The sequence below is a fragment of the Loxodonta africana genome, chromosome 4, assembly GCF_030014295.1.
Source record: "Loxodonta africana isolate mLoxAfr1 chromosome 4, mLoxAfr1.hap2, whole genome shotgun sequence".
Taxonomy (NCBI): domain Eukaryota; kingdom Metazoa; phylum Chordata; class Mammalia; order Proboscidea; family Elephantidae; genus Loxodonta; species Loxodonta africana.
The window spans coordinates 5,834,904-5,849,288 of record NC_087345.1 but is presented as its reverse complement, the minus strand read 5'-3'; the positions used below and the strand labels follow the sequence as shown (position 1 = coordinate 5,849,288).

Below are 14,385 nucleotides of genomic sequence, written 5' to 3'. Positions count from 1 at the left end.
TGGTGTGGTGGGTGTCTGCAGTGTGGGCTCCTGTCCCTACGAAGACGGGGCAGGCAGAACTGGTCAGGAAGCACCCTCTGCCTGGGGCCAGGAGTACAGTGGGGTGCAGGGCTCCCTGGGTACAGGTCTGGGTGGGGGAAGGGGAGGGGGATGATAATGTTGTCTGCCTCTTAGCATGCTCCAAGTATTAAAGAAGATAATACATGAAAAGTGCTTAGCCAGCATCCCACACATCGTTAGCATGCAGGCAGCTGTAATTATTAATGACCATGAGTTATTGATGAATAACCCTCCCCTGGGCAGCAGGCCACCCTTCGCAAAGCCTTCCTGTAGCTCTTGGCATCTGCCCTTCTCTCTCCATTCAGGCCGCATTCACCAGTCCCACACTGAGGCCCAAATGGGTGGGGTGCGCTGTGGATTCTCTCCCACACCTGGCCTGCCTGCCCACTCCTTCCCTCGGGGGGCAGCTGCTCTTCTTCCCCTCCTGTGCAGGTTCCCAGGACCATTGGGGATCCAGGAACAACAGCAGGGCTCTGTGGTGCTTTATGTCATCCACGTACTGGGCTGCTCACCATTTAAAGTGCACACTTCAGTGGTTTTCCATATATTCACAGGGTTGGGTAACCATCACCGCAATCAAGTTTTGAACCTTTTCATCATCCCCAGAAGAAACCCCGTACCCGTTAGCATTCACCTCCCATCTTCCCCTCCCCTCCCCCCAGCCCCTGGCGATCACCAGTCTGCTTCCTGTCTCTATGGATTTGCCTGTACTGGACATTTCGTATTGATGGAATCATGCAGTGTATAGCCTTTTGGGTCTTGCTTCTTTCACTGAGTATCATGACCTCAAGGCTCATCCACATTGTAGCATGTATCAGGACTTCATTTCTCTTTATGGTTGAATGACATCCCAGTGTGTGTACATGCCACAGCCTGTGTGCCCGTTCATCTGTTGATGGACACGGGGGTTTCCTCCTTTTGGCTATCATGAATAATCCTGCTATGAACATTCACGTGCAAGTTTCTGTGTGCACAAATGTGTTCATTTCTCTTTGGTATGAACCTAGGAGCAGAATTGCTGGATCATACGATAACTCAGTGTCTAACCATTTGAGGATCTGTTGCCTGTTTCCCCCAGCGGCTGCCCCATTTTCCATTCCCACCAGCAGTGCGTGAACGCTTCCCTGATTTTCTTTAGCGCAGTTGGGCACCCACCATGTTGGCTGTGCTGTACCCTGGTTTCTTCGTGCACCTTGGTGTTGCTCGGAGCTCTTTCTCCAGGGTCAGGCTAGAAGGAGCTGCTCAGCACCCTGCAGTGGGATACCCACCCTTTTATTTAACCTCCCCCTGGCACACGTGGGTGGCTTTAAGGGTCAGAAATTTCGTGCGTCATGGTTCTGGAGGTTAAAAGTCCCAATCAGGGTCTCAGCTGTGTTGAGCCTGTCTGTAGCCTCTTTTCTAGTTTCTTGTGTCTGCCAGCAATCCTTGGGGTTCCTTGGTTTGTGGATGGGTCCTCACGTGACATCTGTCTCCCCATGTGTGTCGTGTCTATTCTGCCCTTTTTATAAGGTACCACTCAGAAGTGATTAGGTTTAGGACCCACCTTACTGTGGTACGAATGACCCCTGGTGGCCCAGTGGTTTAAGCACTGGGCTGCTAACCGCAAGATTCGTGGTTCAAACCCACCAGCCATTCCAAGGGAGAAAGAAGTGGCAGTGTGCTTCCATAAAGATTTACAGCCTTGAAAGCCCTATCAGGCAGGCAGTTCTACCGTGTCCTATGGGGTGGCTATGAGTCGGAATCAACTCCATGGCAGCGGGTTCTACTCTGGCATGGCCTTATTAACATGACAAAGGAAACCCTGTTTCCAAACAGGGTCCTATTTACAGATACAGGGGTTAGGACCTCAGCACATATTTTTGGGGACACAGTTCAGACCTTCCAGTCTCTCGGCCTGGTCCTCCCCACCCCCCCGACCCGCCCGTGTAGGACATTGTCCTGCATATGGAAGTGCTGAACGCGTGGTGTGCGTGTGTCACTCCCATGGCTACTGCCAGAGTGCTCACCGAAGGGCCATTTGTCTTCCCGTAGCAGGCAAGGGCCTGTCCGCCCGCAGCCTCGCAGCTGACACAGCCACCAGCGGGTAACGATGGCTTTGCCGAGGGCTCTGAATTGGCTTGGTTTTTATTGTGAGGAGGTTGGCCATCTCTGCATGTGTCTGGGCTTCATTCTGTTCTCTCTGTACCCGTATTCCTGACGGGGGCAAAGGAGGTGAGGGAGTGAGTTCATGGAGGGTGAAGATCAGGCTGGAATAGGAGATGAGGGACGAGGGGGACAGGGACAGAGGAGGGGGTCCTGGGCTGGCAGGTGGTCACCAGGCAATCTCTCCACAGGTGAAGGGGGGTCAGCAGAGGCATTCATACTGCACATCTGCAGAGCAACGTTCTAATCAGGAAGAGTAAATGAAATATACCCCACTTCTCACTTATTGACACAGCTAGGTTCCAAAGACCAGGCTGTTATGTGAAAAATGGAGGATGACCACATCATATCATGAAATGGAGGATGACTACATCATTACATACCTGCCAAATTACATCATCACATAACTGCCAAATTAAGTCACTACATACTTGTAAACCACTGAGAATCATGGCCCAGCCAAGTTGACATGCAACCTTAACGATCACAACCAGCATTACTCTTGCCTCACGCCTCAGCATTCATTACTGCCAGACGTATGTTGTTAATGTGCAAAATAGTCAGATAATAGATTTTTTACTATTGTTGTAAATGTCAAATGTTGGATAACGAGGTAGTTGATAAGTGAGGAGTAGGTGTATTTACAAACTGCCACCTGGAAAGATGACCTGTGGGAGAGCAGGTTAGCCTGGAGGGTGGGAGGTGATAGCCTGTGAAGGTCTTTGGGGCATGTGAGCTGGGCTGGGGGTAGACAGGCTGTCATATCTCATTTCAGTTCAGTTCAATTCAACATGTAAGACCTGCCTTTTCCTGAGACAGAGTATCACCATCTCTGGCCTTGGCCTTAATGTGATGGGGAGGGGGGCAGGGTTCAGCTCAAACATCATGAAAGGGGAGAGGGTTTTGGAAGAGAGCTAGACAGAGGCAGAGAAGGAGAAATGGGGATGGAGGCCACTGGTGTGCATGTCTTGAAGCTGCACCAGGTGGAGCTGGAGGGTGAGGGGTGGGGGTGTGGGCGAGGGGATATAGTGGGGAGCTCGGCTCTGGGCAGCATCATTGGCAGGGCGGCCTGGGAGCGGTGAGGAGGTCTGGGCTAGGAGGTCACATGCAGGCAGCTGTTTTTGTGTTTGGGATTAAAAAAAAAAAACCCAAAAGCTGTTTTTTGCTGGAAAATATCAAAAACATCACACAGACTTGGAATTGAGAGGGCCCCGTGGCCCACGCTCCCCGTGTTCATCATCCCCAGACCCCCCTCTCAGTGGTGTCTCTGCCCTCCCTCCCTAGGCCAACCCCTCCCACTGGGTTAAACCCATTGCTGTCGAGTTGACTGTGACTCATGGTGACCTCATATGTGTCAGACTAGAACTGTGCCCCGCAGGGTTTTCAATGGCTGGGTTTTCAGAAGTAGATCTCCAGGCCTTTCTTCCAAGGCACCTCTGGGTGGACTCGAACCTCCAATCTTTTGGTTAGCAGCTGAGTGTGTTAATTGTTTACACCACCCAGAGACTTCAAAGCAAATATCAGGCATCTTGCCATCTCATCTTACACCTGTCAGGATCCACCTGGGGAAGATGTAGAACAAGTAGTCACAGGGTATGGGGGTCCAGCTGTAGGGTTTGTAGTGCCTCCTCATGACTGAGTTTGATTTGTGTGGGTGGTGCCAGGTGGGGCACCAGCAGGAGCGTGTGCTCCGCCAGCCTCCTCTGCCTCCGAAAGCTGCACTGTTGAGCTAGCTCCACTGGACAGAGGTCCCCACTCAGGGCTGCCCCCTGGCACGGAGTTTTGCCTGCTTGGAGCCCAGGCCAGAGCTGCACCAGCCTTTGCGGGAGCACCAGGCTGCTGCAGGGGGTCCTCGGGGACTGAATGCTCTTAGTGCCTCGTGTCCATGGGCTCCCAGCAGGAGCAGTGCACCTCTTCCTGCCTGCGAGCCTCAGGGCAGGGAGGGACCCCCGAGTTTGCAGCTGCTGTCATCCCTGGGCGTTTCACCTGGTGGCCAGCAGGTGGAATGACCTGGCTTTGGGCCGTGTCCCATCTCCCGTGATCACCCCTGCCAGGCTGCGGGCACGAAGGGAACCACAGCCTGTGGAAGCTCCGGCCCAGGACTGGGAGGCTAAAAGTCCTGGAGGTCAGACACCCAAAACCTGCTGTTCCTCGAAGCCTCTCCATCCTCCTTGGCTGTGGCCTCCAGCAGGTGACACATGTTATTGCAAGTCCACTCGGTACTGGCCCCGGAGGACCTGGCCGAGAGGGGCCTGGAGGCATGGCTCCAGGTCAGGCCCCCACTGTGGGGTGGGTGCACCCCCACCCGCATGCACGTCCACGTCCCCTGAGGGGCAGTGGCAGCAGCAGCATCACTGTGGGCAGACAGCCCAGCTCCTTGCACCCCGAGTCCGGGCTGCCACACCTCCTCTTTCCCTCTGTCAGTACCTGCCAAGCCTGGGCACAGAGCAGAGGTTGCCTGTAATCCAAGCTGATCGTCTCCATGTTTGTGAGATGCTGCTGGGCCTTCTGGCAGTAAAGGGAAGGACCCACTTGGAGTTTGGGCACCTTGGACCTCAGGGCCTTGACCCCCTCCGGCTGCCCTTTTCGGATTATCCAGCGGGGCCACGGAGGTGCCCTCTCCCCCTCCCCTGCCTTCCAGCCTTCCCTGCTTTGCCCTCCAGCCTCCCCCCGCCCCCGTCCTCTTCAGAATTCCTGTCTGTGCAGCTCCCAGGACGAAGGCCCAGCCCCGTGGGTGTGAGGGTGACAGGTCACATGCTCTGCACTGTCACATGGGCGGGCGCGGTGCCCACCCAGGCCCGCCTGCCTCCTGACTTTTTCTTGGCATCTCTCCACTGTCTCAGTGCCTCCGCTCTAGGCTGGGTGGCGAACCGGCCAGGCTGGTGTAGATGCCGCTAACACCTAAGATCAGTGTTGGTGACTGTCCACGAGGTTTGGCCTCAGGCTTTTGGTTTAAATACTTTATTATTTCTTAGTCCACCTCACAGTGACCCCAGGGCTGTCTGAGTGGTCCGAGATGATCCTCCCACCCGCAGGCAATGCTGAGGTGATGATCTGGGTTCCTGCTGAGGTTCCCTGGAGCCCCGGGCTGTCGGCCCACCTGCCGACCGCCACCTCAGGGCCCCTTTGAGATGCTGCCTCACCCCTCCTGAGGCTCCGGGACATCTTGGAGATCTGAGGGGGAGAAGTGGGGGCTATGTGGGCCACCCCTGAGTGCCTGGTGTTCTCTTCCAGGCCGGCCCGGGAACCCTCATCATGGCTGCAGGGGTCCAGGACTTCAACCGGACAGAGTCTGACCGGCTGAACGAGATCAAAGGCCATCTGGAAATCGCCTTGCTGGAAAAGCACTTTCTCCGTGAGTACCCTGGAGGGACGGGAATGGGGCCAGTGTCCTGCTGAAGTGCCTTCAGGACTGGGCTGATGGACCCACTGCTGGCTCCATCCCTGGACGCGTAGGGGGATGGCTGTGGCGGGTGTGAGTCCCTACCTGTGGCCTCAGGAGGCCTGCACTCTCTGCTCGGCCATGGGGCCATTGCCCTGGAGTAAAGGAGGCTCATGAGGGAAGAATAAAGTGTCCCAGGAAAGTTCTGTTTGTCTTAGCGAACCTGGTACAGTGTGCTGCAACGGTGAGCTCAAAATCGGTCAGTTTTGTGCCTCTTGAAGGAACCTGAAATTTCACATCCTGGTGTGTTCCTTGAGTGGGTACCAAGGAGGGGGGGGTGCAGTGGGGTTCACTGTTTTCTCACATGTCGGTACCTGGGCTGTTTGTGCTTCTCAGCCATGGCGTCCCCACCTCTTTGGCTTTGTCTCTGGGGTGGTGCTCACAGGAGATTGTTCTGGAAGGGCCTGTGGAGCCTGCATGGGGCCAAGCGCCTTACAGACTGGTCTCGCGCCTCACTGCCCCTCTGTGTACTTCCTACGTGACAGTCAAGGACACCGAGGCCCATTGGGTACAGTCCTCTGAGGCTCATGGGTTCAAGCCGAGCAGCGTGATTTTAAGGGCGAGCCTGGTGACACCCTGACAGTGCTGTGGAGTGACTCAGTCTCCTCACGCATTGAAGTTGCTGTCGAGCTGGCTCAGGTGGGGCGGGGGCCAGGCTGAGTCTGCCCCAGGCTGCGGGAGGGATTGGATCACCTGGCTATAGAGCTGGCCACATGGAGCCTGGGAGGGTGCGCTAAGGTGTGCGGCATTGGGGTCCCTGGGGCTTGGGGGTCTCTGTGTGAATGGCTGTTGTAGCAGGTAAGCATGGGAGCACACTCCTTCAGGTGTCTGTCGGTCTCTGCTGCTGTCCAGCAAGTGCTAGTGGAGCACCTCCGTGGGGAGGTTGTGCCAGGGGCCCGGAGAGGTAGAGCTGGACAGACCTTTCCTGGCCATCAGCCCCAGGACACCCGCCTCACCGCGTGGACCGTGTGAAGTTGCCCTTTTGTGGGTCAGAAACAGCTGCATATTGATGGTGTGCGAGGCTCAATGAGCCACCAGTGCAAAGTGCTCCCAGGAGAGGAGAGGGTTCCGTGAGAGTATCTAGCAGAAGCCCTGGCCTGGGGCAGGGGGCCTCCAGGGGGAGGGATTCCTTGGGTGGAGATGGGAGGGGGGAGGCAGACAGGGAGACAGGTCGGCGGGGTCCTTGTGATGCTGTCAACTTAGATTCATTTTGAGATGGGTCAGGACCCAGTTACTAAACCAAGACAGAAGCCTAGGGCACCGCTTGGCTGATGGACCTTGTTGAAAAGGTCTTCCTGGTCACGGCGCTCGGCTCCTGGCCCCCTGGGACCCCGCTTGTGCTTTCTGCCATTTGTGCTTTGCCAAAGGACTGCCTAGTCTGGCTCCCCATCAGCTTCTGTAGCGAAACCACACACTTCAGCTCTGACAACATGTGGGAGGGCAATTACGGGCACTTTTTTAATTATGAAAAGTTTCGCATCCTCACAGAAATAGAGCAAATAGTGTAACGAATGTCTCACGTGCCTGCCATCAGCTTCAACAAAATCAGTTCATAGCCAGGCTGTTTCCTCTGCACCCCCATCTCCCCCCCACACCCCCACCTCCCCCCCGAGGCCCCACCTCCCCGACTGATTATTTTGAAGTCAGCCTCAGCTGTCCTATCATTTCATTTGTGAATATTTTAATATGCAGTGTAGTATGTTCTAAAAACCAAGGCCACGAGTCCAATATCCCAACTAAAAAAAAAAGTTTTTTTAATATCCGCAGAGATCCAGCTTAAATTCAACTTTCCCTAAAACAAACCAACCAACCAGCCAACCAGCCAACCAGTTGCCATTGACCTGATTTCGACTCATAGGGCCCCTATAGGACAGAGTAGAACTGCCGTATAGGGTTTCCAAGTAGGGGCTGGTGGATTTAAACTGCTGACCTTTTGGTTAGCACCCAAATGCTTAACCACAGCGCCACCAGGGCTCCCAACTTTCTCTGAGTGTCTCATAATTTTTTTGCATCTTTGAATCAACAACCAGACCAGGCTGTATGTTGTGATTGGTTGGCTTATCTCTGACATCACCCACTCTGTAGGCTCCCTCTGCTTCGCCCTTTTCCCCTTTTTGTTGAGGAGCCAGGTCACCGCCCGTGGAGTTGCCCACACTGGACTTTGCTGATTGGGTCCCCAGGTATTAGCATGTGATGTAGCCCGGCTGTTGTCCCCTCTACTTCCTGCAGGGAGGACCTAGACACGCGATAGAATTCAGGGTGATCTTTTGGGGGGCTCTTTTGTTGGTGGTGTGTCCTTCCAGGAGGTGATTTTGTTTCTTTAATGTTAGGGTCTCGATGATTATTGCTAAGACCCATGATTTCACTGATGACGGTGATAGCTGCCGCTAAGTCGACTCTGACTCACGGCGACTGTATTAGCTCTTTGGTGCTGCTGTAACAGAAATACCACACGTGGGGGGGCTTTAACAAGCAGGATTTTATTTTCTCATAGTTTAGGAGGCCAGAAGTCCGAATTCAGGGTGCCAGCTCTAGGGGAAGGCCCTCTCTCTCTCTCTCTCTGTAGCTCTAGGGGAAGGTCCTTGTCTCTTTTCAGCTTCTGTTTCTTGGTTGCTTGGAGATCCCATGTGCCCTGGTGTCTACCTCCCCCCATCTGTGCTTGCTCGCCTGTGCCTAATCAGCCTGGTTTATATCTCAAAGGTGGTTGGTTTAGATGCAGCGGACCCTGAAATCGCTTCATTAACATAATAGAGAAAACCATATTCCCAGATGGGATTATACCCGTTAAGTACAGAGGTTAGGAATTACAAGACATATTTTTGGGGGACACAGTTTAATCCCTAACAGTGACCTTATGTACAGCAGAATGAAACATTACTTGGTCCTGCGTCATCCTCACAGCCGACAGCATGTTTGAGTCCATCATTGGAGCTACTGTGCCAGTCCATCTCCCCGAGGGTCTCCCTCACCCTTAGTGGCCTCTGCATCTCCAAACATGATGTCCTCCTGTAGTGATTGATCCCTCCTGATAATGTGCTCAAAGCAAGCAAGTCAGACAATGTTCTGCTGTGATCTGTAGGTTTTTATGGGCTAATTTTTGGCAGTAGATTGCCAGGCCTTTCTTCCTAGTCTTGTCTCTGTAAAAACAGCATGGGGGCAGTGTCTGACCTCCTCCAACCCCACAAGGGGGAAGGAAGACCAAGATCAACAGCACAAAGCTGACTTCCATGAGGTGGAGGAGGCCAGACAAGCCTCCTCTCTCCGCCATCTTTACTAATTCTGACACCAACCATCCTTCACACAGCACTCTTGACTTCTCTGCTGCGTTTGATAATTCATTGTGATAACCACACAGAACTCACTGACCACACTCACCCTAATAAATTATGGGGTTTATTAGGGAAGTAACAGGTAGAATTCAGGCTCAGGAACACTCAGGATACAGTTCTTCCATCAGGACGGCCTCTTCCCAGCCGTGCTTGCAGGCACGCCTCTCCCTGGCCCTCAGTCTCTGCCCAAAGGCACTCAGCTTTCTCTCTCCATGGGCCAGGAGAGACCCCAGGCTGCTCGGTCTTTCCTATTGCTCTCTCCTTCCTTGGTGGTGGGTTCCCCTTCTCTGCTCTGGAATTAGCTGTCTTTTAAGGCAAAACTGACCAATCCCCTTGGTAGGCCACAGTTACCCTATCATACAGTCACCTGGGTGGGAGTTACAAGACCATGGCTGGAAAGGCCACACACAAGAGTAATTAACTGCACCGCGGTCTTAGTCTGAAAGCTCCGCTGAAACCTACCCGCCCTGGGTGACCCTGCTGATATTTGATACCGGTGGCATAACGTCCAGCATCACGGCAATGGGGAAGCCACCACAGCACAGCACGCTGACAGGCGGGCGGTAGACCATTTCATTAGAGGCTGAGGATGGTCATTTTTCTCCTTCTGCCTTTCTTTCTCCATTCGCTACCTGACGCGTTTCTGAAAGCCGACTTCCCTTCATCAACTGTTTGGTCCCCCTGAGGTGTCGTCCATACAGGAAGGTCTGGAGGCGTGCGTGACTTCCCCCCTTTGTTTCCCAGTTCTCAGAATAATGAGCTGGTGTCAAAGGTGACCGGTGATGGTGTTGTTTTATTTGTGTTTGGCGTCATCGTGAGGTCACGGGTTTAACCGTACGTGAAGCGCTGTAATCATCGTAGTTGCCATCTCCGTGATACTCACCCCTGTGGTCTGAGAGAGCCCTTGCTTTGTGGTGTAACAAGATGTTCCAGGTTCATCTTAACCATTTCTGCAAAGAGCCCTGGTTCCTTTTGGTGGAAAATGGTATCCAGAGACTCAGTGAAGATTCCAGGGCACTTGCTGCTGCTGGCTGGTCCTCCTTTCTCGGCCTTTTCAGCGGACGGGGCTGGGGCATCCGGAGATGACCTGAATTCACATCCAGAACCCTGGGCTTTTCCCCTCACCTCATCAAACTGCTGTCTCTCTTGTGCTGAGAATCCTGGTTCTCCGTGAGTGGCACCAACAACCGCTTGTTTGTTTTAATCTCTTAATAGCAGACACAGCAGCCTCAGAATAAAGTATCAGCACTACCGTCAACAACGGGATTACTAAAAACCGCTTTTGTTTGTGTTTGTTGGCAGTTCTTTTGTCTTCAGGGTAGCGCAGTCACATTGCTGTGTCTCAAAGTCGCGGGCGGGCGGGGCGCGTGCTCCTTCGCTGTGGCTGCGTCATCAACCCCGCACAGAGTTGGGCTTATTTGTTTTTGGTTTTTTCACTTTAAATTTTCGAGAATTGCTGGGATTTTTTAATTTTAACTTTTCTGACACAATTTTAGAGTTACAGAAAATTTATAAAATCAGTACAAAGGATTTCCCATACTCTTCACCTAGATTATTCCCCCAAAGTTAATATTTTTCCATATTTGCTTTATCTGTGCCCCCTCCTACCGTCCTTCCCTCCTATCCATCCCTCTGTCCATCCATCCATCCGTCCGTCCGTCCGTCCATCCATCCATCCATCCATCCGTCCGTCCATCCGTCCATCCGTCCACCCACTTACCCATCTACTCACTCGCCCACCTACCCATCCATCCATCATCCTCCCGTCTATCCACCTATCCATCCATCCACCATCTGTCTTTTTTTTTTAGCCGTGTGAGAGTCGTTTGCAGACTTGATGCCCCCTTAAGCTTGCAATACTCTTGTGAATTCCTGAAAGCAAAGATATATAACCACAGAACAGTATAGTTATCAAAGTCGGGAAATTAACATTGGTGCCATATACTATTATCCACGACCTTATTCAGTTTTCACTATTTTGCCCCAGTAATTGTCCTTTATAGCAAAATAAAATCCCGAATCGCACATTGCGTTCATTTGTCCTATCTCTTTGGTCTCCTTTAATCTGGAGCAGCCCCTCTGTCTTCCCTTGGGTGTCCTGACATTGACATTTGTGAAGAGCGCAGACCAGTTACTCTCTAGACTGCCCCTCAAGAGGCTTTGTGTTCTTTCTGGTCATGATTAGGTTCAGGTGATATAATCTTGTCCCCAGTATCACATAAGTGATGGTATGTCCTTGTCACTGCACTGTGTCAGGAGGCACGTGATACCATTTTGTCCAACTATGCCTGGAGGCCCTGGGTGGTACGAATGGCTAAGCACTCGAGTACTTCCTGGAAGGTTGGTGGTTCAAACTCATCCAGAGACGCGTGGGAAGACAGGCCTGGCGATCTGCTTCTGAAAGGTCATGGCCTTGAAAACCCTGTGGAGCAGGCTGCTCTGCACACCCGGGGCCACCAGGAGGCGGAATCAACTCTGCAGAAACTAGTAACGACAACAACAACAACAACATGCGGTGTGGTAATTTCTGTTATTTTTTGTTGCTGATGTAAAATGGTTTACGGGGCTCCGAAGTCAAGGCAAACTAAGAGAAGCTGAGTTCCTTTCCCTGTTCTCCCACCCCGTTCACTCCCTTCCCCTATAGATAACCAGTTTTCTTTTAATTTTACTGTTTATCCTTCCATTAAAATGTTTATAGAACGAACGTGTGTTCGTTCTTACCTTTCCGCTTAGTAAACATCAGCACGTTCACTCTTCCCCCACACTTATATCCTGCGGATCAGATCACTCCAAATGCCACGTAAAGGTGTCCCCTGATCTGTTGTGCCTCTGCATTCGCTGTGTGGAGTCGTGTGCTTCAGTCAGCCTGTTCCCTGTTCATGGACAGTCTCCATCCTTTGCCATTAGAGAAGTTACAGGGAGTCCTTGCCAGGCTGGCTGTGCCTTGAGCACATGGGCTGTGCTTACTTATTTTTATACCCTGAACATCTAGCACGGTGTCTTGAATGCAGTATTAGTTCAGAGAATGGAGCAACTACATAATTGCAGAAAAACATAGAGTTGGAATTTGCACAGGAGAAGCTGTTCCCTTCTTCCATTATTTCTTTGATCTCAGTACCCAGAAGAATATAGTATATAAGAAAGGATAGACTACAATCTTGGGATCCACAGAGATGTTCTAGTTGTCATTAAACCTATTTCTGTGTGCTGGTTTGTTGATCCCTGGTCTGCAGGAGGGCATGTGTCTGAGGGGTACAGAAAGAGCTTTGGGTCTGGGTTTGGGATGCCAGGCTTCTAGTTCTTGACTCAGCCTCTAATTAGTGGGTAAACCCAGTGCTGTCGAGTCAATTCTGACTCATAGCGACCTTATAGGACAGAGTGGAACTGCCCTATAGAGTTTCCAAGGAGCGCCTGGCGGATTTGAACTGCCGACCCGTTGGTTTGCAGCTGTAGCACTTAACCGCTATGCCACCAGGGTTTCCTGTTAGTGGGTATCCGTGAACATTTTGAACATTTAACCATTTAGGGCCTTGCCCCCCCCCCCACCCCGTCCGTAAAACGACTAAGTGGTCAGTGTTAAAATTCCATTCAGTTGTCTCTGGTACTTTCTCTCAGAAAGCAGAACCATTATTCTTCATGGAGAGGAGGTAATGGCCTGACCATACTGCTGCTTTCTTCGCTTATTAAATATTGAAGATCACAAATGTTCCTGTGAGAAAATGACATCGGGTGAAGATTGGCTTGTGGCTGAAGGCAGGATCCTGAATTTGTTAAAGAAGCACATAAATAAATTAAAGCATCGTGCATTTTCTTTTAGCCCCATCTTCACATTTCAACCATTGCTGGTTTTCAAGGATAAATACATGATATCCCACAGTTTCTGTACATGAGTTTGCATTTATTGATCACCTGCTGTGTGCAGGCTCTGGGAAATGAAGCTTTCCCGCAGTGTGAGGTGCTCTCACAGGCTCTACCCCAGAGCAGGTGGTACACTCACAGATGGTTGAACACAGAGAAAACAAAAGGGTATCCGTAAACCACACTCCAGCGCTGCTGCTCTGTGGGGCCAGTCCCTTCTGAGGCCCTGGGAGGGGCCCTGGCAATGGATTCTCTTGGTCATGCCTTTTGGTAAAAATTTGCAAAAGTAAGATACATTTACGGGCATTGACAGGTGTCAGCTAGGTGAATTGTTAGGGGTCCTGGTGTAAGAACGGCTTCCAGGAATAGCCCTCCGGCCCACGGAGCCGACTCCCCTGGCACTGTCACATGGCGTGTGAAGAAGTTGAGGAGAAGAAACATTCAGAGCCAGGAGCTAGTCTGTGGTATCCTTCTGGTGAGCAGCTGTGTAACATTGTAACCAGAAGATCCGGGTTTCTGCAGATGGCGGAGTAAAACCAAAGCTCTGATTGTATCTCCAGTCAGGACGGTCCTTGCAAATGCAGCGTATAAATTATAAATTCACCTTCTTTTAAACGTCTTTCGATAGGAACTATGTGAAGGGAATTTATCAGAATTCTTGTGTTTATTCAGCATAAGTGTATAGCACGGCTATAAATAGCATGAATGTCTCCGATTTGACAGCCGCCTGAATGTTTACACAGCGTCATCGGTAATGAACTGTGAAGTGGAAGGAAACTTTCTGAGCTGTTAATGAGAGAAAACAAATTTTGCTCAACAGAGGAAAGCTAGTTTTCATTCCAGTGCCTCTACAGAAGATGATGTTATAGACTCTTACCAGGTAAAGAGGTGATCAGAGAAGATGCAGCTCCTTGGCTGGGTCTGGTGTTCTGGGGTCTGACATTTCTACCTCTGTTCTCCCTGTTTATTTGGTGGTGGTGGGCTGAGAGGATGAACTCCCAGGGCCCAGGGACTGGTCCGGTCTGGTTCTGTTTCTGTCATGATGCATTTATTAAAGGGTTTCTGCCCGTGAGGACAGGGCTGGGTCCCGTGGATGGATAGCAGGTGGGTGACCCAGACAGACAGAAGGGAGCAAGCAGATTGAATGAGTAGAAGATGAAGACAGATAATATAGACGAGAGATGCTAACTAAAAGGTTGGTGGTTCAAACCTGCCTAGCGACTGTGAGGGAGAAAGACCTGGCAGTCTGTTCCTGTAAAGGTTACAGCCTACAGAACCCTATGGGGCAGTTCTGCTCTGTCTCGTGGTGTCACTGTGAGCCAGAATTGACTTGATAGCACTTAACAACAGCAACAACAGACATCTGTATTACATAGATTTTTTTCAAGGGAAAAAAAAACCAACAAAGTTTCATGTTGTTGTTAGGTGCCATCGAATGGATTTCGGTTCATAGCGACCCTAGGTACGACAGAACGAAAACACTGCCCGGTCCTGTGCCGTCCTCACAATTGTTGTTATGCTTGAGCCCATTGTTGCAGCCACTGTGTCAATCCA

General features: G+C 51.5%; 1 protein-coding gene across 4 annotated transcripts in view; it reads left to right on the top strand.

The window, feature by feature from the left end:
* The window catches only part of GRAMD4 (GRAM domain containing 4), a 100,297-nt gene that overhangs the window by 47,781 nt on the left and 38,131 nt on the right, over positions 1-14,385 (top strand). For all 4 annotated transcript variants that reach the window (XM_064283356.1, XM_064283359.1, XM_064283355.1 and 1 more), the window contains one exon: positions 5,437-5,557. In XM_064283356.1, coding sequence (XP_064139426.1) covers positions 5,437-5,557 — 121 coding nt within the window. The remainder of the gene's footprint in view (positions 1-5,436; positions 5,558-14,385) is intronic.